Source organism: Myotis lucifugus, unplaced genomic scaffold (genome assembly GCF_000147115.1).
Source record: "Myotis lucifugus unplaced genomic scaffold, Myoluc2.0 scaffold_110, whole genome shotgun sequence".
Taxonomy (NCBI): domain Eukaryota; kingdom Metazoa; phylum Chordata; class Mammalia; order Chiroptera; family Vespertilionidae; genus Myotis; species Myotis lucifugus.
Window position 1 is genome coordinate 2204384 of NW_005871158.1, and position 27544 is coordinate 2231927.

The window sequence follows — 27544 nt, forward strand, 5'->3', positions numbered from 1 at the left end:
TCTCCGGGATTCTAATTTTCACAGCTGCCGGGCTCCCCCTGTGGACATGACCCCTTAGCTGGCGTTTTGCACCCCAGTTGTTTTGTGATGGAGGCGTCTTTGGGGATTCAGGTGGACGAGCCTATGGCTTTCTCTCCCCTGCGGGACCGGTTACAGGTGGACGGCTCTTTAAAAAAATGTGAGCAGAATTTTAAACTACCAGGTATGTGTGTAATTTTAAAGATGTACAGGCAACCGTTCTGTAATTTCAATTATTTATAAACACACACACACACAACTTCTTGAATCTTAAAGTGAGTTATATGTATAAATGAAAACATTTTTACGAATCAGTAAAGTTTCCCAAGATCTAGATTTAGGACTGAATTGCATTCTAGAAGGAGGACTGTACTCCAACAGTGTCATTTTACACATGAAGTTGCTTCTAAATATTAGTGATTGTCTAAGAACATAAAGTTTGTTGATACCCAAACTACAAGTTCTCTTCTCCTAGGCCTGTGTTCTTAGGTCTACTGACCATATTACATTAAACTTGGATTTCAAAATTGACAGGGGAGGGATTCTCAGTTAAGTATTAAAAATTAGTATTCAGTGATAAAAATCAGTGAAATGTTTGTAGCAGAAATAAAGCACTATATCTCAGTGTACATCATGAAACGTTATTTGACCCTAAGCCAGACCTTGAAGTGAGGAGAGGGGTCTAACGATTCCTGATCTTGTACAAATGCACACCTTCATTCCTGCTCTAGCACAGTGCTTGGGTCATAGTAGACATTTAGTAAATATTTGCTAAATAGAGGAGTACCAGTGGACTGTATTTTTTTCCCTAAAAGGTAGCTAAATCTTCTTTTCCTTCTTTGTCTTAAGCAATTTAGAACTTGTCCAAAAGATATTAGTTTTGACTATTCATCCATGATATATACTTAGATACTACAAAGTAGACTTTAACCCCATCCTAGAAAATGTCATCACATGCTTTTTTAAAAAATATATATTTTTATTGATTTCAGAGAGGAAAGGAGAGGGAGTGAGAGATAGAAACATCAATGAGGGGAAAAAAGAAATATTAAAAAGGAGAAACATCAACGGGAAGAGAGAATCATTGATCGGCTGCCACCTGCACACCCCCTACTAGGGATTGAGCCCGAAAACCAGGCATGTGCCCTTGACTGGAATTGAACCTGGTACCCTTCAGTTCACAGGCCAACACTCTATCCACTGACCCAAACCAGATAGGGCCATCACATGCTTTAAAAAACAAAACAAAATAAGAAATTTGAAATAGGGCAATTAAAAATATTTTATATATTTATTAATTTTGAGAGAGAAACATCGATTTGTTCTTTCACTTATGCATTCTTTTATGTGCCCTGACTGGAGATAGAACCTGCAACCTTGGCATATTGGGAGGACACTCTAATCAACTGAGCCACCTGCCAGGGCTGACGTCACATGCTGTTAATTTCTGACCCAAACTAAACTCCACTGTCAAAATGAGTACCCTTCCTGATGTCCCTATTTTAGGTGATAAAAGCCACTATTATCTCATATATTTATGCTTAAAACTTTAGAGTTGTCTTCAAATTAGGCTTTATATTTGCTTCCCATATCCAGTCACCCAACTTCATTTTACTTTTTTTTGTTGTTGTTAATCCTCACCGAAGGATATTTTTCCATTGATTTTTAGGGAGAGTGGAAGAGAGAGGGAAAGACAGAGAGAAACATCTATGTGAGAGAGATACATCGATTGGTTGCCTCCTGCATGTGCCCTGACCAGGGCCTGGCCAGGGAGGAGCCTGCAACCGAGGTATGTGCCCTTGACCGGAATCAAACCTGGGACCCTTCAGTCTGCAGTCCAAAGCTCTAGCTGCTGAGCCAAACTGGCTAGGGCATATTTTACTTTTTTTTTTAAGATTTTTTTTTTTTTTTTTTTTTTTTTTTTTTTATTTCAGAGAGGAAGGGAGAGGGATAGAGAGATAGAAACATCAATGATGAGGGAGAATCATTGATCAGCTGCCTCCTGCATGCCCCACACTGGGGATCGAGCCCACATTGTGGGCATGTGCCCTGACGAGGAATTGAACTGTGACCACTTGGTTCATAGGTTGATGCTCAACCACTGAGCCACGCTGGCTGGGCTTATCTTTTTTAAGAATGTGTGACATAATATATGGTATACATAAGGCAGAATGGATGTAAAAAATATGAGCAGAATTTTAAACTACCAGGTTCTAGCATTATGTTCAGGTGAAAGCTAATCTTTCAATCTTCTGGAAATCTGGGAAATAAAGAATAGGGCGAATTTTATTCTAAATATTTAAAGTTTTGTGGCTTTTATGTAACAGAACATTGAACATTATAAACAGTGCCTTTGATAATTTATAGGGCATGTTGAAATGTTTTTCATGTGGTTCTTTTTTTTATGACCCTGAATAAAAGCTAAGGTTATATCAAAAATATAACTTCAGTAAGGAAAGTAAAGCTGATGGGTTCCACACATATAACTGTCTCATGACTCAGTGTACACCCTATATTCGGAGCTATACGAGATACTGCCTTCAAGGAGCTCATAGTATAATTGAAGAGGCAAAATAGAGAGTGCTAAACTATAAGAAAAATAATACAATAATTGCATTACTGTATTATGTGTCCAATGACACAAGGGAAAGCTGGACCATGAAAAACAGGTAATTGCAACAGAATGAAAAAGATGAGGGACAGCATCCATGAAACTGGATGGAAGTGGCATTGTAAGACTATTTTAGTAGCAGTGTATTAGATGCACTGGAGGATAGAAAAAAAGTAAAAGGCAATTTAGGTAAGAATCTTTGTCATAATCCAAGAGCATTGCTGGCAGAGGAAACAGCAAACTGGAAGACCCTCCGATGGGAGTGTGCCTAGCTTTTAGGAATAGCAAGGAGGTTATTTTGACTGGAAGTGGGAGGGTGATGCAAGTGAAGTATGAGAGGAGGTAGTTCTCTGGGTTTTATTTAGAGCGAGTATAGGCCAACAAGGGTGAAAGCAGGGAGCACAGTTAAGGGGGCTGTTGTATTAAAGCCAACTTGGATATATTATGAGGCAGAAAAAACAAGCCGAGATCTTCATTATAAAATATGGACATTTAAATAACTTTCTTAGCTTGTGGACTTTTCAGGGTCTTCCCCCAATCCTCAAAGTAAATATGTAATTATATATAACAAGGTCTCTACCTTTACTAGTATTTTCAAACATGAGATGAACGTTCTCTTCTGCTGCCTGCTCTCATCCCCTTCAGAATTTGAGGATTATGCATTCACTTTGGTTGTCAGGAAGTTTTACTATTGTTTGAAAATGTCAAATTTGTTCTGTTGTGACAGGAAACCTTAATATAAACATATTTAGAGTTTTGTAATGGTAGGTAAGTTCATAGTGAGTAGTGGTACGGAAGTACATTAAGCTTACATAGTCATTCACATGGCTTGTGCATTACAGTGTTTTCTTATTATATCTATTTTCTTCCTGGTGATTTCTATCAATTGACCAGCATCTCTACTACTTATTGCCAGCTCATGCTTATGCAAAGGGAAATTCCAAAATGTGGAACTAATGGGAAGCCATGAGTTGCATACTAATTTCAAAGTTGTTAAAATATGTCTTAGAATCAAAGAAATGTACTATCAAATTGAAAGGCACCCATATGGTGCCTTTCCTGTGACACGAATTTGAAGCTGGTTGGAATTGATACTCATCAGGAAAGATTCCAATGGACTGTGGCAAACAAGACTTACAAAGCCTGTTCTTCCCACCTGGGCCTTGGTTTTGGTTTCTAGAGTGAAGTGGTAGCTGATGGTGAGATAGCTGCTTCTGTCTTTGGTTTCATTCCTTTGTAACTTCTAAACCTTTTTGTTTTGTTTTGTTTTGTTTTGTTTACAGCTACCTCTGAATAGCCCTAATGATGGTAATAATTCATTCATTGAACAACCATGCCAGGCACTGTACTAAGAGCTGAGTGTGCTGTGGTGAATTATACAGACAGGGAACTTGTATTGGTGGAACTCATATTCTAGTGGGAGGAGGCAGACAGCAAACAAATAATAAACAGGATAATTTTACAGTAGACAGTAAACAGGATAGTATGAATAATGGAGGGGTGCTAATTTAAATAGATATCTGAGGAGACTGACAATTGAGCCAGCCAGATGAAGTTATAAGGGAAGAGGATTTCAAGCAGAAGGAATAAAATAAGAGCAAAAGCCCTAAAGAAGTAATGTTAATAACAACTACACATAAGAATTACCACTATCATTTATTTACTATGTGCCAGGCATTGTGTTAAAAGCTTCTCTTACATTATATATGCTATTTTATTTAACCCTCACAGTATCTCAATGGCATGGGTACTATTATTCTCCCCTTTTTTATAGATGGGGAAACTAAGGCTCAGAGATAAGCTGTGTGCTCAAGGAAGGTCATACCAGCTGGTAAATAGTGGGGCCAGGATTTTAACTTAGACCTCCCATCTCCAAAACTGGTACTCTTAACTACTGCCTCTTGCATTGAACTATGAAGCTTCTCCATTGCACCTATGAAGTAGATGGGAAGGTGAGGGTAATTTAAGTAAGTTTCCTATTTCCTTAAATGGGCTGATATAGTGGAAAGAATACTGAACTAACCTCTTATTTATTCTCCAGCTCTTATTGTTCTTTCTCCCCTTCAAATTACCCACTTGTCAGCTTCCTCCTTAAAAACTGTTATGTCTTTCATTTGCACTCTCTGCCTTTCCCTCCCTGGGCCATATTTAATTTAATTATCTCCCCACCCTACTCCTCCCCCTTTAATAATTTATGTCTTTTTCCTTTTCCATATCTTTGCATACGTAGTTTCTTCTTCCTAAAACACCTTCTTCCACTTTTGCTACTTGGTAAGTAATTCAAAATACATCTTAAGCTTCCTGAAGTATTTATTCTCCCCCCCCCCTTCTACTTAGTAATATATGCATTCCTCTGTTATTACAATTATCATCTTGTATTGAGATTGAGTTTTTAACATCTGTCTCTTACACTGGATTAAGCTCTTAGAGAACGGACTGCACCAAATTTGTTCATTTTTAAAAATATAGCCATTGCTGAGCATTTGTTAAAACACAGTGTTTGTTAAATGAATGAGTCTAGAGCAGCCGTGGGCAAACTACGGCCCGCGGGCCGGATTCGGCCCGTTTGAAATGAATAAAACTAAAAAAAAAAGACTGTACCCTTTTATGTAATGATGTTTACTTTGAATTTATATTAGTTCACACAAACACTCCATCCATGCTTTTGTTCCGGCCCTCCGGTCCAGTTTAAGAACCCATTGTGGTCCTCGAGTCAAAAAGTTTGCCCACCCCTGGTCTAGAGACTTAATAGCAATACCTCTGTGAAATTGGGCATATGATTTAACTTCTCTGAATAGGATTTCTTTATCTGAAAAGTCAGGGTTATAAATAATTCCTGTTCTGCTAATATCACAAGGCTATTGTGAATATCTGAAAAGATAATACATGTGAAAGTGCTTTGGAATGCCTTATACTGTTAGACTTTGTGGATTAATATGATAACTTAAAAAGTAGCTGATGGTTAGCCTAGAATTCAGTGATGGTGAACCTATAACACGCGTGTCAGAGGTGACACGCGAACTCATTTTTTTGGTTGACTTTTCTTTGTTAAATGACATTTAAATATATAAAATAAATATCAAAAATATAAATCTTTGTTTTACTATGGTTGCAAATATCAAAAAATTTCTATATGTGACACGGCACCAGAGTTAAGTTAGGGTTTTTCAAAATGCTGACACGCCGAGCTCAAAAGGTTTGCCATCACTGGTAGATACTGGAATAAAATCTGATGACTCAAGTACGTAGTTCTCTTTTGTATCCAGTAGTTTATCTCATTTTGTATTATAGCTTCTCTTATTTTAATCATGTATATTTTTGTAAAGAACTTGTATTTATTTAAAAGTAACAATTTATCTGCTGTTAAGGATAGAGGATACCGTTGTTAATGGGATAATTTTTTAAAAATATTTTTTAACATTCCCCAGAGCCTTAGTAGACTTTCTCTCTAAGGCAATACTGTGAATATACAATACACAAAACTTTCCCAAGTCTGTAAGATTTTGTATCTTTGGGGGAAGGAAGTAGTTTCCAAGGAGATTGCATTATATCCTTGTCATGCCATCTAGTGATCATAGAAAAAATTGTTATTTTTTAAATTTAGCTTCTTCATTGTGTTGTACTGTAGGCAGAGACAATGTATCTGTTAGTATGTAGTAATTCCAGAATAGTAGAAATTCTGTGTGTGTGATTTTGGGGTTTATCAATTTTGTCTGTTCAAGAGATGTATGTGAGCTACCATAGCTTAATGGAGTTGTATGTGATTTACAACAACTGGATGGGGTTATAATTATTCTTATGATTTGTAAGGCTTATTATACCTATATACTTGTAACTTAATTCATGTTTTAGAATTTTGAGTTTTTTAACTTAAGGAAGTGTATGCCCAGTTGTTGTGACTTAGTGGTAGTGTTGACCCGTGATCTAGGAGGTCACAGCTCGATTCCTGCTCAGGGCACATGCCTAGGTTGTGGGCTCAATCCCCAGTAGGGGATGTGTAGGAGGCAGCTGATGGATGATTCTCATCAGCGATGTTTCTCTCTCTCTCTCCCTCTCCCGTCCTTTCTCTGAAAATAATAAAGACATATTTTAAAAAACAAAAAAGAAAGTGTAAAATATACTCTCATTAATCTTAACTATAAATTGTTTTTTTCTTGATAGGTGTTAAAAAAGATATTGAGAAGCTTTATGAAGCTGTACCACAGCTCCGTAATGTGTTTAAGATAAAGGACAAAATTGGAGAAGGTAATTTGGGGATATACTTATTTTTTTAAGTTTTTTTACCCTCTTCTGTTTTCCTTGTTTAATCTTGATGTTCATTATTATTTCTTATTGAAAAACACTCCTTTAAAAAATATTAAGACCATGTTTATATTACTATGTTATTAGTAGTAATATAAAGGTAACAGCTTTTCTTTTTTCCCTTGAAAGAATGACAGAATAAATAAGTATTTACAATAAAATGAACAGCCCTTTTTTAATCTTTATAAAACTTTTATGCTATTAAAAATATTGCTATATTAGTAATATATTATTAGTGATAATTACTAAAAATGAAAAATTTAATATTCAAATGGAGATATTTGATACAAAAAGCCAAATCTTTATCCTCTTTCTCAATTGCAGTTAGGTAGAATTATACATTGAAACATACATGAAACATAAGATGGCAAAATGATGAAAATAATGTGATACAATATTTATAGGATGGTCAGTATTAACATAAATATTGAAAGACTGACAGTTGCCCTGGCCAATGTGGCTCAGTTGGTTGGAGCATCATCCCATGCACTGAAGGGTCTCGAGTTCAGTTTCTGGTCAGGGCATATACCCAGGTTGCGGGTTTGATCCCTAGTCGGGGCATGTACAGGAGGCAACGGATCGATGTTTGTCTCTCTTGCTCTCTCCCTCTCCATTCCTCTCTCTAGAATCAATGAAAATCATATCCTCAGGTGAGGATTAAATAAAAAATTTAAAAAAAGGAAAAACTGACAATCGTTTTGATTTAATGAAGGGTGAATTTGGCAGACAGATTGAGGAATGAGAGGATAAAAAGATAATGGAGTTTTTTGGTGATTATGTAGAGAAATCCCTAAACATTAAAAATCTTCCATGTATTTCCTTGCTTGCTTTTCACAAGGGAAAATGTCAGAAGAGAAAAGTCTGGGTGATTGGGGACAGAGAAATTAGAAGATGAGATGAGATGATTTGGGATGTAAGATCTTTACATCTTTTTCCTTGTCTTTTTTGAAAACTGGCTTAGCGTGCAAAAACTTTGTTCTGGAAAACAACAGTGTCCTCACAGATTGATAGCTGTTTCTACTAAATAAGTTTGAGAGATATAGTGTATATAGTTCCCTTTTGATTGTTCATGATGAATACATTAACAGCTCTGGAAAACATTTTAGTAAAAAAATCTATCAGTTTGTTTTAACTCAGTATTTCTCAAGATTAATTGGCCACCAATTATTTTTCTCTCTTTAGTTTAATGCTAAATTTAAAAGCCCAGGTGTGTTTTTTTTCCCTAAGATGATTATAATTTCTACTTCTAACAGACCAGTATCCAAGCCTTAAGAAAGTAGTTTAAAATGACAGTATTATAGAAAAATACTTATTAGAATGGATTATGGCATTATGCTAACCCAGTCAAACAGATTTACTATAGTGTCCCCTAAAAGTTAATATAGTATTCCCTAAAAAACTGAGTACCGTTAAGAATTTATTAAAAATTGAAAATAGTTGTGTTCACAGATGTGTCTGCTCTTTGTGTTCATTGTTATTAAAATATTAATGAGGCCCTAACCGGTTTGGCTCAGCAGATAGAGCGTCGGCCTGCGGACTCAAGGGTCCCAGGTTCGATTCCAGTCAAGGGCATGTACCTTGGTTGCGGGCACATCCCCAGTAGGGAGTGTGCAGGAAGCAGCTGATCGATGGTTCTCTTTCATCGATGTTTCTAACTCTCTATCCCTCCCCTTCCTCTCTGTAAAAAATCAATAAAATATTTTAAAAAATTAATGAGTATGATAATTCTAAGTAGTTTTATGATGTATTTTAGCATTGCTTTATTAACATTTTTAAAAACCAAATATTGAAAAATCTAATAAATTGTTTTACAGGCACTTTCAGCACTGTTTATTTGGCCACAGCACAGTTACAAGTAGGACCTGAAGAGAAAATTGCTCTAAAACACTTAATTCCAACAAGTCATCCTATAAGAATTGCAGCTGAACTTCAGTGCCTAACGGTGGCTGGGTAGGCAGTTTAAGACATTTTAATTGAACTGGCTGTATACATTTTTAAGATTTCTAAGTAGCTGTGTAATGGGAATAGTGAGATTGTCCATTAATTACTAGTAAACATATTCTTCAGTCAGGTGTTTGCAATTTGCTGGTACTTTTCCTCTAACCTTGGAATGGTTAGTTACATTTATACTAATTTTTGCAGTGGATTTCCCTGAGGTAAGCTTCACTTCCAGTTCTTTTACCACATTTTTTCTCACCTTCTTGCCAAATCATAAAGCTTGGCATCCAGGGTCTAGATATTTTTTGAAATGTGGGGAACTTATATTTCACATCTCCCCTGCTATAGACAGCCTCATCTCATATTTTATTTTGAGCAACAGACTCACCTGGCATGTCTCTCTCATTGATCTCTCTCTCTATGCTAGGTTATTCATATCAACATATGGACATGATATGGTATCGCTTATCCCCCCTGTACTGCCATCTCACTTCTAGCTGCTCCATCATTTCTTTGCTCCCCTTCATAGTCAGACTTCCCCAAAATTAATCTACATGTGCTATTTTCACTTCCACACCCCCGTTCGCTACACATAAAGTGTGGCTGCTCTTTATGCTAAACTGAACTCCTTTAGATGAGTCACCCATGACTTCATTTTGCCAATTCCTGTTTCTGTTCACATGAACTCTAGGCAGTGTTTAGCACAATTGATTTGAACCTATATTCTGACTTCTATACTGCTACATATTTCTTTTTTTCTTCCTGCTTTATTTGGCTTTCGGTTTCAATGTCCATTGCCAGCTCTTCCTCTTCTACCTGATCCCTATGTGGTGGAGTTCCTCAGTGCTTGATCCTGGGCTTTCTCTAGAATCTGCCTCCTCTCTAGGATCATGTATTTCCACATGACTTTAAATACAGTGTAATGATTCCCTTAAGTATATATCTAGCCTCAGACCTCTTAACTGCAGATTGGTATATATCCACCTGCCTATTTGTAATTTTCTTTTCTTTTTTTATTACATTTTATTGGGGTGACATTGGTCAACATGAACATAGAGGTTTCATGTGTGGATTTCTAAGTTACAAACTCTCTATATAGCACCATGTACCCACCACCCAAAGTCACATCTTCTCCTGTCACGTCATATAAGGACTCCCTTCTCTCCCCTCTTCCCTTTGGCAACCACCACACTGCTGTTTGTGTTCTTAAGTTTCAGTTTTATACCCCACATATGAGTGAAATATGGTTCTCTTTTTCTGTCTGATTTATTTCACTTAGCATACTGTTCTCAAGATCCATCTGTGTTGTTGCAAATGACGCTATTTCATCCTTTCTTATGGCTGAGTAGTATTCCATTGTGTATATGTACCACACCTTCTTTATCCGGTCCTCTATAGCAGGACACTTTGGTTGCAATGAACATAGGGGTGCATATATCTTTGTGAATAAATGATTTCGAGTTTTTTGGGTATATCCCCAGGAGTAGGGTTGCTGGGTCATATGGTAGCTCTATTCTTAACTTTTTGAGGAATCGTCAGACTCCTTTCCATAGTGGTTGTACCTGTCTACATTCCCACCAGTAGTGAATGAGGGTTCCCTTTTTTCCACAGCCTCTCCAACACTTGTTATTGCTTGTCTTGTTGATAATGGCCACTCTAATAGGTGTAAGGTAGTGTCTCATTGTAGTTTTAATTTGCATTTCCTTAATTGCTAGTGAGGTTGAACATCTTTTCATATATCTATTGGCTGTTTGTATGTCTTCTTGGGAGAGGTGTATTTTCAGGTCCTCTGCCCACTAATTGATTGGATTATTTGTTTGTTTGGTGTTGAGTTTTATGAGTTCTTTATATATTTTGGAAATTAGATCTTTGTCGGAGCTACTGTTTGCAAATATCATCTCCCATCTGGTTGTCTGTCTGTTTTGTTGTCCGTTTCTTTTGCTGTACAGAAGCTCTTCAGTTTTATATAGTCCCATTCATTTATTTTCCACTTGGGTACCTAATAAACATCTCAAATGTAATATGCCAAAAACTAAATTTTAATCCACCTTTGCCTACCAAAAAACAAAAATCATATTGCAACAACTGGTTTTCCTCTACCAATCGCAGTGAATGGTACCACCATCTCTATCCAGTTGCTTAAGCCAGAAACTTAGTACTCATCCGCAGTTTCTCCATTTTTCTTCTGAACCACAGTCATCACCAAGTCTTGGCCATTTTGCCTCCAAAATATATCTAAAAGCTCATCCAACATCTTTCTGCTTTCTCAACCACTACTTCGGTCCTCCTTCCCTTTTAATCCCATGGTTGCAAAACAGCCAGAGTAATCTTTAAAATATAAAAATATGTATGTATGTGTTATAAATTGGGTACTGTTACTTTACCACTTAAAATCCTTCAGTGGTTTCCCAGGGTACTTTGAAAAAAAATCTAGCGTTGTCTCATGCCAATCTTCCCACCTCCCTCACTGTGCTCCGGTTTTTTTAGTTCCTCAAATTTGTCTCAAGAGCTTTCTTACCTCACCAGGGCCACTACCCATAGTGTTTGCTCCTTCAGTAAGACTCCTCACAGTGCTGACTCCTCATCTCAGCAAGAGGGGCACCACTTCAAATTCTTCCCTGAATTAAATTAGATTCTCCTATTTCTTATTGTCACAGCTCCTTTTATGTCTTTAAAAACTCATAATCTGTCACTATTTGTTACCTTGTTTATTTTCTGATAATAAACTCCATGAGGGCAGAAGTGGTGTTAACTTTAATTCACCATTGCATCCCTAACATCTAACATAGTGTCTAGCAAATAACAGTGCCTACTAAATATTTATAGAATGAATGAACAAGCTTATTTCTTTGTTTCATCCTTCTTCTGTTTATTATAGAAGACAAGAGGATGAAATGGCCTCTCCAAGGCATGATGATATACATTCTTTTTTTTTTTTTTTTTATTGTATGCATTCTTATTCCTTGAATAAGATAATTTCTTTTCTTTCCCTGTACTTCAAAAGTACATACTAAAAAAGTACCTGATCTTGGTTCCCTTCTAGCTTCCCACACTGGTTTTTCTTTTCTTTGCCAGATATTTCAGGCAAATTGTCTTTGTGTTCTAATTTCATCTATTTTCCTTCCCTAAATCCTGTTTTACCTCTTCCTCTCCATTTAAATTGCTCTCTGAAAAATTACCAGTTAATTCCTCTTTGCCAAACTAAAAGCCTTCCCTCTGTTCTTATTCTCTTTGACCTCCGTGCTGATCACCCCTTCTTTCAAAGCTCCTCCCTTGGGTGATATTTCTGTCTGGGTTTTCTGCCCCTTCCTCCTTATTTTGACCTCCAACTTGAGAATTTTCCAGTTTACTTTTCTAATTTTCACTGCTGTCTGTATCACTTCTCTGCAAGAACTCTTACTGACCTTTCACTTAAGATTTAGTCCTATATCTCAATATCTTTATCAACATAATGAGGTCTTGGTTTTGAAGCTTCTTTTCCTGATTTCTGTTTGTATTTTATTGGCATCTATGCTGTTTTACTCACTTAGATTCAAAGCCATGGAAATCATCTTTACCCTTTTATGAGATGCAGGGTAGCATAGTGGTTAAGAGCATAGATCAGGACAGACTGCCTGGAATCAAATCCTGGCCCCATGACATACTAGTTTAATGGGGAAGTTCCTTAACCTCTCTGTGCCTCAGTTTCCTTACCTGTAGAAAAGGGGGAGGAAATAAAATCACCGTCCTCATAGGGTTGTGGACATTAAGTGAATTTGTTAATAGTTGTGAAGTGCTTAGATCAGAGCTTGGCATATAGTGAATAAATGTTAGCTATTTTGAATTTATTTATTTTAATTTATTTATTACCATTATCTTATCTGCTACTAATCTTGTTAATTCATTCTTATTCATCTTTTTCTTTTCATTCTGCCATCCAATTAAAACTATAATTATCTCATGTTTGAATTATAGTAATTTTATAACTGGTGCTATTTTTGTTTTTTAAAAAAACTTTATCTTGTACAAGTCAGTTAAATGTGTATATTATCCTATATGATGATAGTTTTAAGTTAGTTTTCTAGCATTATTTATGCATTGCTAAAATTGCATTAAAAAAATAGGCATAAAGTTTGTTTATTTGACCTTTCCTCTAAAGTTCAATGTGCATTTTTCCACTAGGGGGCAAGACAATGTCATGGGAGTTAAATACTGCTTTAGGAAAAATGATCATGTGGTTATTGCTATGCCATATCTGGAGCATGAATCCTTTTTGGTAGGTTTTAATATTTCTTGAATTTTTCTTAACTAAATGTTTAATTTAAAAAATGTTATGACCTTATTTATAACTTTATTTTAGGATATCTTGAATTCCCTTTCCTTTCAAGAAGTACGGGAATATATGTTCAATCTGTTCAAAGCTTTGAAACGCATTCATCAGTTTGGTATTGTTCACCGTGATGTTAAGCCCAGCAATTTTTTATATAATAGGCGCCTGAAAAAGTAAGTATGGAAAGTTACCAGAAAAGATTTACACTTGAATGAATTTGTGCTATGGGATCTATCTCCTAGAACAGGGGTGGGCAAACTTTTTGACTCGAGGGCCACAATGGGTTCTTAAACTGGACCGGAGGGCCGGAACAAAAGCATGGATGGAGTGTTTGTGTGAACTAATATAAATTCAAAGTAAACATCATTACATAAAAGGGTACAGTCTTTTTTTTTATTATTTTTATTCATTTCAAACGGGCCGGATCTGGCCCGAGGGCCGTAGTTTGCCCACGGCTGTCCTAGAACTTAGAACATACTACAACAGCCATGCACAGATTTTGCCTGTTTCAGATTTTCATTATGATCAGAGAAGGGAAATATAGTGAAGAAGGTAAATTTGTATTAGTAAAGCAATGTGCTTCATTAGCTGTTCCATGGCTCAGTGGAAATGGCACTCAGCTAAAAAACTTAGAAAGGGTCTCGTCCTTTTTGACGTTACACATTTCTTTTTATCTCTGAGCTTCATTTTTCTTTTCTAGTAAATGAGGGATTGGACCACATGATAGCCATTTCCTGTTCCAACACTAAGTATTGTGTTTATAATTTTATGCTCATTATACGTATACATAGAGGCATTGAAACTTAAATATTACTCTTCATTCAATGGATCATATTAAGTGTGGTAAGAATAGAACTGTAACTTTTATCTTTTAAATTTGTTCAATTAAAAATTATTTGCTGCCCTGGCCAGGGTTTCCCAGTGGTTAGAGTGTCAGCCCAAGCACAGAAGGATCGTGGGTTCAATTCCTAGTCAAGGGCATGTAGCTGGGTTGTAGGTTAGATCCCCAGCCCTGGTCGGGGCACATGCAGGAGGCAACCAATTGATGTGTCTCTCTCACATGAATATTTCTCTCTCTCTCCTCCTCTCCTCTTTCTTCTTTTCCTCCCCCCCCCCCTTCCACTCTCTCAAAGAATCAATGGAAAAAATATCCTTGGGTGAGGATTAACAACAGCAACAAAATTATTTGCTATGATGACATTTCTGGTACCATTAGAGAAGAAAGAATTGTTTTTATACACTTTATTCCTAGTCTTTCTTGCTAGTATAAGCCATTGGGAAAAGAGGATAAAAGATTTGTGTGTGGGGGTGTGTGTGTGATACATCTTTCCTTAGTTTTCAATCCTAGTTAGCTATTAAATCCTTACCTTGTCTGTAAAACTTGTGTTTCTTTTTTCAAGAATGTTATAAATTCTTAATTTGTCACCAAAAGTATTGCAGTTTCTGTATGACTATAGTTATGATGTTAATGAGCTTTAATTGTTACAGAGAACTAAAAACCTACTTTTGTTTCTTAGGTATGCCTTGGTAGACTTTGGTTTGGCCCAAGGAACCCATGATACAAAAATAGAACTTCTCAAATTTGTCCAGTCTGAAGCTCAGCAGGAAAGTCATTCAGAAAATAAAGTCCATGTAATCACCGGAAACAAGATTTCATTAGGTGGCTCCGCAGCACCTAGGGAGCTGGATCAGCAGCCTACCACAAAAACTTCTGTTAAAAGGCCCTACACACATGCGCAGGTTCAGATTAAACAAGGAAAAGATGGAAAGGTTCTACCTCTTTTATTTCTTAAGTACTAACACAGTTTTAGAAATGTATTTCTTCATCCAACAGAGGGAGATATAGTACTAGAATAATAACTTGCAATTTAAAATAATTTTTACAGTTGTTATATATCCAATTGATTAGATTTTTACTAAGATTTGTAATGACTTGTTTTCCCATTTTGAAACTGAAGTTTATGTGGTAGACTTACGGTGTCTGTCATTACAATTACGTTATATAACAAAAATGGAAAATAATAAATTTTTCCTGCATGTTTTAAAGTTCAGATTAATTAGCCTTTTTACAAGAAAGCATTAGTTACAGGAGGAAAATTCTGAAGTGTCTATCTCCATTTTAGCTGCAATGCCAAATGTAACAGCCATGCAGGTGGTTTTTGAATTTTTTTAGTTACGTATATTTGTGGACTATGATAACATTGTATGGGTGTTAAGAGTTCTGTCTAGACTATTTTCTCCTTTCACAGAAGTGTTTTGGTGCCTGAGAATGACTTGGATGCAGCTGTTTTTGTTTCATGTCACTTAACTCTTTCAAAACTATGGCAGAGTACAGCTGGCAGAAAGTGTTACAGATATAATCCTTATTTTCCTTGTTTTTGTTGGTATTGTAGGATGGCTCTGTAGGCCTTTCTGTCCAGCGCTCTGTTTTTGGAGAAAGAAATTTCAATATACACAGCTCCATTTCACATGAGAGCCCTACAGTGAAAGTAAGTAATGTAGCTTATTAGTGCAATCAGTCGTACATTGAAGAGAATTTAGGGAATGGTTAGATTAGCATTTATTGTCAGGAACTTTTTAAAAGCAGAATTTTGCTTTGGCAGAAGGTATTACTTGCTTTGAGTATCTTGTCAGCACTTTTATTTTTTCCATTTTTTTTCTGAACTTTTCTGGTAGAATTTTTCATTAGCTGACTGTTCTTTCTCTAAAGGAACATTTGGATCGTTAAGACCTTTTCTCTCACTGGCTAGAATGTGAGCTTGCAGCAGCTAACACATTTCTGACACAGTTGATAACGTAAAGATGTTTGTAAAGTTTATAAACTGTCACCAATGTTAAAAGGTTTTAAAGTGACTTAAGCTATCCTGCCACAGCTAGCTAGAGTGAGCAACAAATTAAAACTCTGATTTTAGCCAGTGTAATGGTGCAGTTTACAGTTCTGAAATGGAGTTAGACACTAGAACATACCTTTTATATTTTTGTAACATATCAGAAAAAGTTCAAATAAAGTAGAAGTTAACTACCAAACTAGGACTAATTAGTAAATTTTAATAAGTTTATTCAACAGAAAAATCTAAAAGACCTTACATGTTTTAATAGACAACTATTTGCTTATAATCCAGTAGTACATTCAGCAGTTTTAAAAGTTATGCATTTTGCCATACTAGCATTTGAAGCATCATGTTAAATGTCATGAAAATAGAAAGTTTGACTTTTCTTTTACAGCCTGTGAAGCAGTCAAAGGCTGTGGATGTATTCTACAGAAAGTTAGCACCAAAAAAGAAGGCTGTTTCTGCCAAAGTTATGAATAGTGGTGTGATGAAGAAAACTACCAGTTCTTGCCCAGTTAGCCTGACCTGTGACTGTTATGCAACAGATAAAGTTTGCAGTATTTGCCTTTCAAGGTAATGTGTTTTGACAGTGTTATAAAATCACCAGCATGCTGCTAGACAAGATTAGAAATTGCATCAATTCTGTGAGTCAATTGATTTAGTGAGCAAAAGAGAGCAACACAGTTCTGTGAACTACATGGGCACTGATGCAGAGTGACACCTTGAAGAGCATATGATAACTATTGTCATATATTGTTCATTTGACATCATGTGCACTTTGGAAAACACACTTGCTCTTATTTGCAAATAATTTTGGTGGGGGAATAGTCTTTCCAGAATCTTAGAAATGCACCTTTTGCTTGTTGATTTAATCTTTTGTGTTCTTTCTTTATTCTTGCCAATGTAGAATAACCAGAATCAAATAATTAATAAATTTATTAGTGAATAAGGAAATTTGGAATAAGGAATTCATATTGAATTCTATTTTTCTGTTATGGCTCTTATCATCTACTACCTCTTTTTATACCTGGAAGTTACCCTAAAACCTTTCTGGAATAAGGCCTGGGAACTAGTAGAGATGGTGGAGAAGGATCTATAGAAGTAAATTTAGAATTTTCATCAATTGGATTATCATTTGCTTTATAATGACTTTTATTTATATAGATATCAAGGTGGAATTTATTGTGCACTAAATTGATAAGTGTTATTTTTTTGGTCTTCAGTAATTAAACTTTAACTAGAAAAATCTTATTTTGTCATCATAAGGCGGCAACAGGTTGCCCCTAGGGCAGGTACACCAGGATTCAGAGCGCCAGAGGTCTTGACAAAGTGCCCCAATCAAACTACAGGTATGTTGCACTAGAAATATAGAACCCAATTAAAAATTCATCCCGGGTATCTTTTTTTGTGTGATCTTATCTATTTCTGACTTTTTTTGAGCTCTTGCTTTTAATTAAATTATGTAAATAGTTCTAGCAGTGTGGTATTCCCATTTTTTTAAAAAATTGATTTGAGAGAGGGAGAGAGGGAGAGAAACATCAATGATGAGAATCATTGATCGACTACCTCCCGCACTGGGGATTGAGCCCACAACCTGGGCATGTGCCCTGACTGGGAATCAAACTATGACCTCCTGGTTCATAGGTTGATGCTCAACGCTCAACCACTGAGCCACACTGGCTGATACACAATTTTTTTAATAGATCACATTTTGCTTATTTTTTCACCTGTGATTGCAGGTGGTCTGCCAGGAATTTTGTTAACATCATCTTTGTGGGGAATAAATTGTGCTTAGTACTCTTTGGTAACTTAAGACTTGCAGAATTTTATCTGTTTGCCGAATACCTCAAAAGTTTTCTGTGATGTACATGTGATTGTGTTTCATTAAAATTATATTTTGTTATTGCGAAAACAATGTAATAGCATTAAAAAGATTTTTTGAGAAATAAGAAACTTGTTATGGAGCTGGAACCTGGAAACATCTTTTTGAATAGATGAATCCTGCCATACACTTGGATTATGCATGTTAAATGCATTCATTTATTGTGTGTATTCTGTGCTTTCTAATGATACAAAAAAGAAATGAAACTATTTGCTTATACTTCAGTTAGGACACACTCTCAAATAATTACAAAATAACCCAGTCAGTATGGTTATAAAACTTTATACAAGGTATTTTAGGGATACCAAACTATCCTACATGAAGGGATTTTGGAAGAAATTTTATGAAGAGAAAACCTCTAAGAGGGTTTATCATAAATTGGAGTGAGGGTTGACATTGAGGCATGAGCAAAAGAACTCAACAAACAGCATCATCTAGTCATACAGGAAACAAAAATTTAGTGTAGCTAGAATATAAGATGGAAGTTGAGTGATGAGAAATCAACATGTGAAGAGGGACAAGGTCAGATCACACTTCTTAAATGACTTGGACTGTATCCTTCAGGTGTTAGAAAGTTATGAAGAGAGAGATTATATTAATTTTTTTCTAGATAAATTTTCTGGCATGTGTGCAGAAAAGATAGATTTTGGAGAGTGGTGGCCTACAAGTGAGAGAGGATGAAAACCTGAATGAGGGCATTAGTAATAGGCATGAAAGGAAAAGTGAAGGATTGGAAAGGCAAAGCTTGGAGGATAAGTGGGGAAGGCCTCTAAGATGTTTATCAGATTCCTAGCTTGGGGGATTTGGATGGGCACCAGTAACCAAGATGGAGAATGAAGAAGCTGATTTACAGGGAAGGATAAGGTTAGGGGCGTTAATTGGTTTGAGATATTTTTAGGACATTCAGGTAGAAATGGCTTAAAAGTACATCCTTAAGCTCGGGGAAGTCTGGTGTGGAAATTCAGTTGTGTGTCATTGTTATATAAATGGTAGTTGAAATCATGAAATGGATGGGCCAATAAGGGAAAGTGTAACGGGGAAGTGGTTGGAGCTCTGGGGAACCTCAGCACTTAGGGCTTGGAGAAAACTGACGGAGTAGGCAGAGGTACAAAGGGAACCAAGAAAGGCAGATGATACAGCGGCCAAGGGAATAGAGAACTAATTTGGTGATACTAAGGGGTCAACAATTAGGAGATGTCCCTAAAAGAAAAAAAAGTTTCTGGACATGAGGCTGAGCTTGTCTTAATTTTAACTGCCAGAATTCTGGAGAATAAAGTTTCTATAAGGAAAGTTAGGGTTAGCACCTGGCTGTTCGATACTTTTCACTAAAGTGGACCACTTTTACTACTGTGGTGTATAATTTTTGAGGAACATCTAGATTTTTTCCCCACACAGCTACTTTTGGATTTATTTTGACCTAAAATGTGCATTTACTTAGTGTTTTCTAATGGTGAAATTCCTTTTAAATTTACCAAGAATGCTGCTAAAGAAAAAAATAACATTGCATTGTGTATTAAAGATATTAGACAAAAGATTCTCAATCTGAAATTACATTAAAAGCATCTGGGGACCATTTAAAAACATTGATGCGTGAGCCCTACTCCAGAACAATTAAATCAGGATATCTGAGGGATTGGGCCTGGGCATCAGAATGTTTAAAGCTCTCAAGGTGATTTAAATGTAAGTGAAGGTTGAGAATTACTGGTGTAGATGATAAAATTATTGATTTGGGATTTTTTTTTAAAGTTTGTTTTCTGTTACAGCTATTGACATGTGGTCTGCAGGTGTCATATTTATTTCTTTGCTCAGTGGACGATATCCATTTTATAAAGCAAGTGATGATTTAACTGCTTTGGCTCAAATTATGACAATTCGTGGATCCAGAGAAACTATCCAGGCTGCTAAAACTTTTGGTAAGCAGTTTTATGTTATAGAACAAAACAAATGCCTTTGATTTTCTTCCACAAATTACTTTATAAATTATTATGAAATTCTCTTTGCATATAAACATTCTGTATTCATAAAGTTCTCTCATGTTAGAAATATTCTCAGATGCTTAAAAATTAATTGCATTGTATAAGAAAAAGTTTCATCCCTTCTCTTCTATACATATTATTTAATCTTGTCAAGCACAAAATGCTACACTTCTCCAATATTTAAAGTTTAACTCTATAATATTAAACAAAAGAATAAGGAACAAAATTGAATTCCCTATAGTTGTGGTTTGACTTTATTTCATAAATATTTTTAATAATATTTAAAAATTTTGTTTATTGTGCATTTGGGTCTTCTTTAAATGATCTTAGTCCAGGGGTCCTCACACTTTTTAAACAGGGGGCCAGTTCACTGTCCCTCAGACCATTGGAGGGCCGGACTATAGTTTAAAAAAAAACTATGAACAAATTCCTATGCACACTGCACATATCTTATTTTGAAGTAAAAAAACAAAACGGGAACAAATACAATATTTGTATTTGCATGTGGCCCGCGGGCCGTAGTTTGAGGACCCCTGTCTTAGTCTATACTAACAGGTAATCATTTAATTATAATACGGGATAATAAGGACAACAGAAGGGACGAGAATAGAATGTGTATTAGTTGTCAAGTTTTATAGGGTTATTGTAGCAGAGAAGAAAATGAACAAACACCTTTACTGATGTAGTATTATTGTAAGCATATATTGGACATGGGAAATCATCTCTTTAGCTACACAAAGTTCTTAGTTCTTGTAGTTCTAGACTGGGAGATACACTGTACATCATAGGCCACCTGAGAATTATCTCAGCTTTGCTCTGGCCAAACATAAACTCAGTGCCTACCTTGTGTTTGCTCTTCATGCACAATTATGTTACTACTTTCCAAAGTGGGTGGGTGTGATTGAGTCCGTTTATTACCACACAATGAAACACCCCTTTGTGACAGAATTTCAGTCAGACTACTTCAAGAATCACTTAGCTGCTCTAGCTGGTTTGGCTCAGTGGATAGAGGGTCAGCCTGTGGACTGAAGGGTCCCGGGTACGATTCCAGCCAAGGGCACATGCCCGGGTTGTGGGCTCGATCCCCAGTAGCGGGGGTACAGGAGGCAGCCAATCAATGATTCTCTCTCATCATTGATGTTTCTATCTCTCATTCTCCCTTCCTCTCTGAAATCAATAAAAATATATTTAAAAAAAAAAAAAAGAAGAAGAAGAAGAAGAATCACTTAGCTGCTTTGTGCCCAGCCCAAGGATCAATGGGTCTTTTGTTTTTTGGGGGTTTTTGTTTTGTTTTGGGCATTCAAATTCATTCAGCTTTATTAATGAAAATAATAAGTTCAAACATAGCCTAAATAAAGCATGACAAGCCCACTGTGTGACCATTTGTCAAAATACACATGACAGACATTCAAGAAGTATTCCTGTTCTTCTGATATAATTATCTGAAAGTTGCACTGTTTTGGTTTTCAGAATGGAAGCTAATTATTTAGTAAACATGGATGTACAATAATTTTGTTCAATCAGTGATGAGTTGTCTATAGTATCTCAGATATGTCTGAAGACTTTTATTTCAACCACATCTATTAATATTCGTCACATCTATCAATGGCTACTATGAAAATACACCAGAATTTTAATAAACTGCCACTTTTTCATTAAAGAGCAATTTATAAATTGGGTCTTAATCAGGGGTGCAATCAGAATTATCTGAGGAACTTCAAGAAATACATATGCTTGTCTCACCCCATCCCTTCCTGGAAAGTATGATTCAGATAAATATTCATAGGAAGGGTCCAGGCTTGTTAGTTAAAAACAACAACAACAAGTGATTTGGACCAAGACCTACTTCTGTTTAAGAAAATAATTGTCCCTTGCTTAGGCACCAGTGCCATGGTCTGATTCACCAGAAAAACTTAGTGGTGGTTATAAAGAAAGCCTCATAATAGAGGCTTATCAACATTGTTTTTTGTAGCAAAGTCCATCCAATCCACAATGTGTACCTTTCTTGCATCTATCAAAATAAAAAAAATATTTTCCTCTTTCCTCTTCTATCTTCCCCTACCCCCTTTTCCCTCTAGTATCACCATATTGTTGTCTATGAGTTTTGTTTTGTTTTGTTTTGTTTTTAGTCCCTTCACCTTTTTTACCCAGCCCCTCAACTCCCTCCCCTCTGACAATTGTCAGTCTGTTCTCTGTATCTATGAGTTGGTTTCTATTTTGTTTTTTAGTTTATTTTGGTCATTACATTCCACATATGAGTGAAATCATATGGTACTTGTCTTTCTCTGACTGGCTTATTTCACGTAGCATACTACTATCCAGGTTCATCCATGCTGTTGCAAAGGATAGATTTCCTTTTTTAAGTAGTATTCCATTGTGTGAATGTACCACAGCCTTTTTATGTACTCACTTACTGATGGACACTTGGGCTGCTTCCAAATCTTGGCTCTTGTGTAAATAATGGTGCAATGAAATAGAAATGCATATATTCTTTTGGATTAGCATTTCAGTTTTCTTTGGTTCTATACCAGAAGTAGAATTGCTGTTCGATTTTTACTTTTTGAGGTGACTCCATACTGCTTTTCACAGTGGCTGCACCAATATACAGCCACCAACAGTGCATGAGGGTTTCCTTTTCTCCACGTTCTCACCAACACTTATTGTTTGTTGATTTATTGATGATAGCCATTCTGACAAGTGTGAGGTGATATCTCATTGTGGCTTTAATTTGCATTTCTCTGATGATTGTGATGTTGAGCATCTTTTCATATGTCTGTTGGCCTTCTGTATATCTTATTTTTGCTGGTTAATCCTCACTCGAAGATATTTTTTCTCATTGATTTTTAGAGTAGGAGGGAAGGAGAGAGAAGAGAAACATCAATGTGTGAGAGATACATCGATTGGTTGCCTCCCGCACGTGCCCCCGCCGAAGATGGAAACTGTAACCAAGGTATATGCCCTTGACCAGGAATTAAACCCGAGAACCTTTGGTGCTTGGGCTGATCCTCCAACCACTTAGCCACACCAGCCAGGGTTCTCTGTATATCCTCTTTGGAGAAGTGTCTGTTCATTTTTTAATTGGATTGTAAAAGGAAATTTTATCTAAGGAAAATAGGGTGACGTAATACATACATACGAGGGAAGAGTGACCATGAATGGAAAGCAAGGTTGATATCTTGAAAATTGTATTCTTACATAAGTATGTTTATTCTCAACTGATTAAGAAAACTTTCATCTACTATTGAACAACTTTATGAGAAGTTTTTGAACATGGTGTTTATCAGAGAAAACCAAAACATTTTGTTGAAGAGTTAAATCTCCCCCATCTGTAATTGAAGTTATAATGAGGCCCAACAATGGAAATACAACATCTGACACAAAAACATTCCAGGGCAAGTGTCATATAGCAGGCAAGAGCTTTTAGAGGTTTATTATTGTAATGCTTATTTTACTACTAAAAAAATAGTGTTATATAGATAGCGCGTGTCTCAGTTTTGTTAATATGAGATCTATAGATATGTCAGTCAAATCTTACTGTAACTTGAATACAGTACTCAAAACTTAAGCAACCATGGCTGTGTTATTCTTTATGATTCGAAGAAATGACTTTCCTAAGATTATCAGTGAGAATACTTCTAATTCTCTTGCCTTGTGTGTAACCTGCCCCACTGTCCTCAACCATTAGGTCAGGCCCCATGATAAGTTTTCATTTAAGTACCTGTTGAGTTGTGTCAAATAAATTCAAAAGACAAAAAAAAATTATTTTGTTAATCTTCAACCGAGGATACTTTTCCATTGATTTTTTAGAAAGAGTGGGAGGGAGGGGGAGACACAGAGAGACAAACATCTATGTGAAAGAGTTGGTTGCCTCTTGCACACGCCCGACCATGGCCAGGGATTGAGCTTGCAACTTAGGTACATGCCCTTGACTGGAATCGAACCTGGGACACACCAGTCCGTGGGCCAATGCTCTATCCACTGAGACAAAACAGCTAGGGCAACAAAATATTTTCTTACTGAATGTATCAGTTTAAATTATTTTATCTGAATAATGAGTCCTCTCTTTGGATATGTATATATAAATAATTTAGGCATATTGTGTAGCTTGGGGAGATGCTGTAGCACATAGCGTTATTTCGTAACTTCAGAGTAGCCTGTAGATTAAGGAATAAAATTATATGACTATTCTCATCTGGCTATACTTTTCTAGAGAGAATAGGAGTGATAAAATAGAATTAAAAGTAAAAAGAGATTGGCATGTTGTATCCTCAACCAACTTAGTTTTTAGTAATTTGTTTCCTTTTTCTTCTCCCTGTCTGCCATGCCAACCCTACTTTTTTCCTGACTAGGTTAGATCAGAATATGTAAAAATAACTTTGTATTATCCAAAGCTAGATTAATTAATTGCTTTAGTAATCTGCATTGTTAACAAATACCCCAGAAAGCAATCTATATACTGTGCTACTCATTGTTTAATCACATTTCTATTTAATAAGGAACTATAAAGCAAAAAGAATAAATTATTGCCCATTTGTATGCTTAATTTATTTTTGCCTATTCTATATAATAAAAGCATAATATGCAAATCGACTGAACAGCAGAACGACTGGTCACTCTGATGCACACTGACCACCAGGGGGCAGACGCTCAATGCAGGAGCTGCCCCCTGGTGGTCAGTGTGCTCCCAGAAGCTGGGCTCACGGCTGGCAAATGCTGTGGTGGTGGCTGGAGCCTCTCCTGCCTCTGCTGTAGGCGGCAAGGAGCGAGGGGTCCTGGACTGTGAGAGCCCTGGATTGCAAGAGGGATGTCTGACTGCCAGATCGGGCCTAAGTTGGCAGGCAGACATCCCCCAAGGGGTCCCAGACTGCGAGAGGGTGTAGGCCTCGCTGATAATAATCCTGTTGGGAATTTGTTTTAAAGACATTTATATTTTTAAAAACTGAGATCACCAACAAGATCATTCATTCATTCAGAAACATTTATTGGTACTTTATGTGTGCCAGCTACTATTGTCGAGTCTCTGTTCTCATAGAGTTTAAATTCTAGAGGGGAAAACAAAATAAATATATTCTGCCATACAGGTCAGTAGTATTGAGAAAGGTAAAAGGGGAAGGGGAGTAAAGAGGGCTCAGCTCTTTTAGATCGGTTGGTCAAGGACAGCCTCTGTAAGGAACAGTGATATGAAAGGCTGAATAATGCCTTTTGTCCAGTCCAGCAGGTATTAATTGAGAATCTGGTATGTACCAAATATTGTCTAGAATTTGGGGAATTCAGATAAATAAGATAGTCCCTATTTTCAAAGAGCTTATAATCTAATAGGTAAGACAGACATATTTTATCAGTTACAGCACAAGATAGCAAAGTAATAGTAGAAATCTTCACAGGATGCTATGAGTTTAGAATGATCAATTCTGAGAGTGTCGGGCTTCACAGAGGTAATTCTTGAGCTGAATGGACTATCTGGGCATGTGGGGGAGTGCAGGGCATCCTGGCCAAGACAGGACCACATAGTCAAGTTCATATAGATGCTGCAGCTGATCAACGATTACAGAAGGATACGATGAAGCTGGAGATGTTAGCAGAGTCGAGTGAGTCCTTAGCTTAGTAAGTCACTGCTTTCTACTTACGATCCCTCACTTTATGATTTCACCTTCAGCTCTGTAGTGCAAAACACAACTTAAAATATGCCAATGACAAGGAATTACACTCTGTGTCATGCTCAGTGTAAATATATCCACGTAGCAATGGTTGGACCTACATGTTCCTTGTGAGAGGCTTCTGGTTTACTCAGATAATATAAAATATGTGTCATTTTTCTCTTCCAGGCAAATCAATATTGTGTAGCAAAGAAGTCCCAGCACAAGACTTGAGAAAACTCTGTGAGAAGCTCAGAGGCTCAGAGGCTCACACTCCCAAATTAACAAGTGACATACAAGGGCCTGCTTCCCATGACCCAGCTTTTTCAGGGAAGACTGACCATAAAGCTGCTCGCCTCATACAAACACCTCAAGCACAGCACTCGGGGAACTTGTTGTGTAAAGGGAACAGAAGTGGCTGTTGGGGGTGTTTGGATGTGCACACTACCGATCTAGAAGGCTGGGACGCGGTACCTGATGAAGCTTACGACCTGCTTGATAGACTTCTGGATCTAAACCCAGCTTCAAGGATAACAGCAGAAGAAGCTTTGTTGCATCCTTTTTTTAAAGATCTGAGTTTATGATTACTTAGTTCTTCACTTACTGTTTGCTGTTGTGGATTGTAAGGGCGGGGGGAGGCGGGTAAAAGAGTTCTTTGTAGAGCCATAAGTTCTTGATTAGAGACCAGGGCAGGATGAATAATTTATTTAAAAATTTTAGTATTTCCTCTCTTGGAAGATTCTAAAATAAGGATTAAGATTCTTTAAGGTGCCTGGGGTACTTTTTTTTTGACAAACAGCATGATCTTTGAGTTGGATCTACCCTAGGAGAATCAGTTTTTTAATTTCCCTAATTACTTGTCATTGACATATGCTGAAGGAGCATAGTACTTGGCAGTTCAAGGTGCAAGTCTGAAAATTGGTGGGTGTGTTAGGGATTAAATGGGCTTCTTCGTACTATGAGCTATGTGTACTTTTGGAAAACTCAACCTGGTACTGGTGCTCTCTCCATTCTGTAGGTTAAAACAATTTCCTCCTCGAGGCATATGTTATGCCTTTTATGAACACTAAAAGAAATAATGAGAAAATGTTTAAGGGAGATATCACTTAAAATTGAATTTATCTGTTAAAAAAGTATTCTGTGAAAGCACTTATTGTATGAATTGCCTTTAAAAAAAAAGTTTTCTCCCTTGATTTTTTTTGCCTTCTCTATGCCCACCTTACACATTCTTCTTGAAAGTTATATGGTGCTTTCCACAAAGTTTCTGGGTGCATTGTTAAATATTGTATATGTTTACAGTTAGAAGCTTAAAATAATGCATATACTGGTTGATAAATGGAAGCTACAGGACCAAGGTGAAGACTGATAATCCAACATGCTTTTCTTTTTTTTAAATTAAATATTGTAGAAAGTATTATATATGTCCTCCTTTTTTCCCCAACTACCCCTTCTAGCCCGCACCCACCACCCACCTCAGGCAAAAGTATTTTCTTTTTCTCTCAATGTTCCCTTTTTCACCATCTTAGGTATAATTAGGTAGGTGCTAAAAGGAAGAGTGAACACAGAGACTATTATGGAGATTTTTCATCTGCCTAGATCCGTCCCAATCTCTATATCCTGTTTTAACTAAATTGGTCCTGCTCAGAGAAGGTTGCTTACTGATTCTTGACGGATGGGAAGAGAGAGAATTCAGTAGGCAAAGCAAAAGACCAAAGAGAGAGGTTTATGTATTACTACATTCTAAACTGATATCTATCAATGACAGTATATCAAACTTTCTATGGGAAATAAGTCAGGATGCAGATGTGTTAAGAAGTTTCCCATCATTAGAAGTCAGAGTATAGAACCAGCTTAGGGACATATGACATTCATTTTATTTTGAACATTGAAGTTAGTAGTACATCTACCTACTTTATTTGGTAAGTATAGTGTGTATATAAACCATTATCATTGATCTGCTCTGTCTTATGCTGTAATCTTAAAAAAAAACTTGTGTTTTTTTTTTGGTATGTTTAATAAAGTTATCCTTTTATAAATTGTA

At 36.5% G+C, this 27544-nt stretch overlaps 1 protein-coding gene across 6 annotated transcripts; it reads left to right on the forward strand.

Moving 5' to 3' along the window:
• On the forward strand, positions 1 to 27544 carry CDC7 (cell division cycle 7). Of its 6 annotated transcripts, none has more exons than XM_006093173.3 (11): positions 1 to 178; positions 6791 to 6874; positions 8746 to 8881; positions 13031 to 13124; positions 13209 to 13351; positions 14696 to 14948; positions 15572 to 15667; positions 16404 to 16582; positions 17276 to 17358; positions 19655 to 19804; positions 25693 to 26118. In XM_006093173.3, exons 1-11 carry the CDS (start codon positions 88 to 90, stop codon positions 26085 to 26087), a joined length of 1704 nt encoding a protein of 567 aa, XP_006093235.1. In that variant the 5' UTR covers positions 1 to 87; the 3' UTR covers positions 26088 to 26118. The 6 variants fall into 6 exon arrangements, with proteins under 6 accessions (XP_006093235.1, XP_014315069.1, XP_023613409.1 ...); XM_023757639.1 differs by having other exon boundaries at positions 27 to 202; positions 25693 to 27544; XM_014459583.2 differs by lacking the exon at positions 15572 to 15667 and having other exon boundaries at positions 1 to 202; positions 25693 to 27544.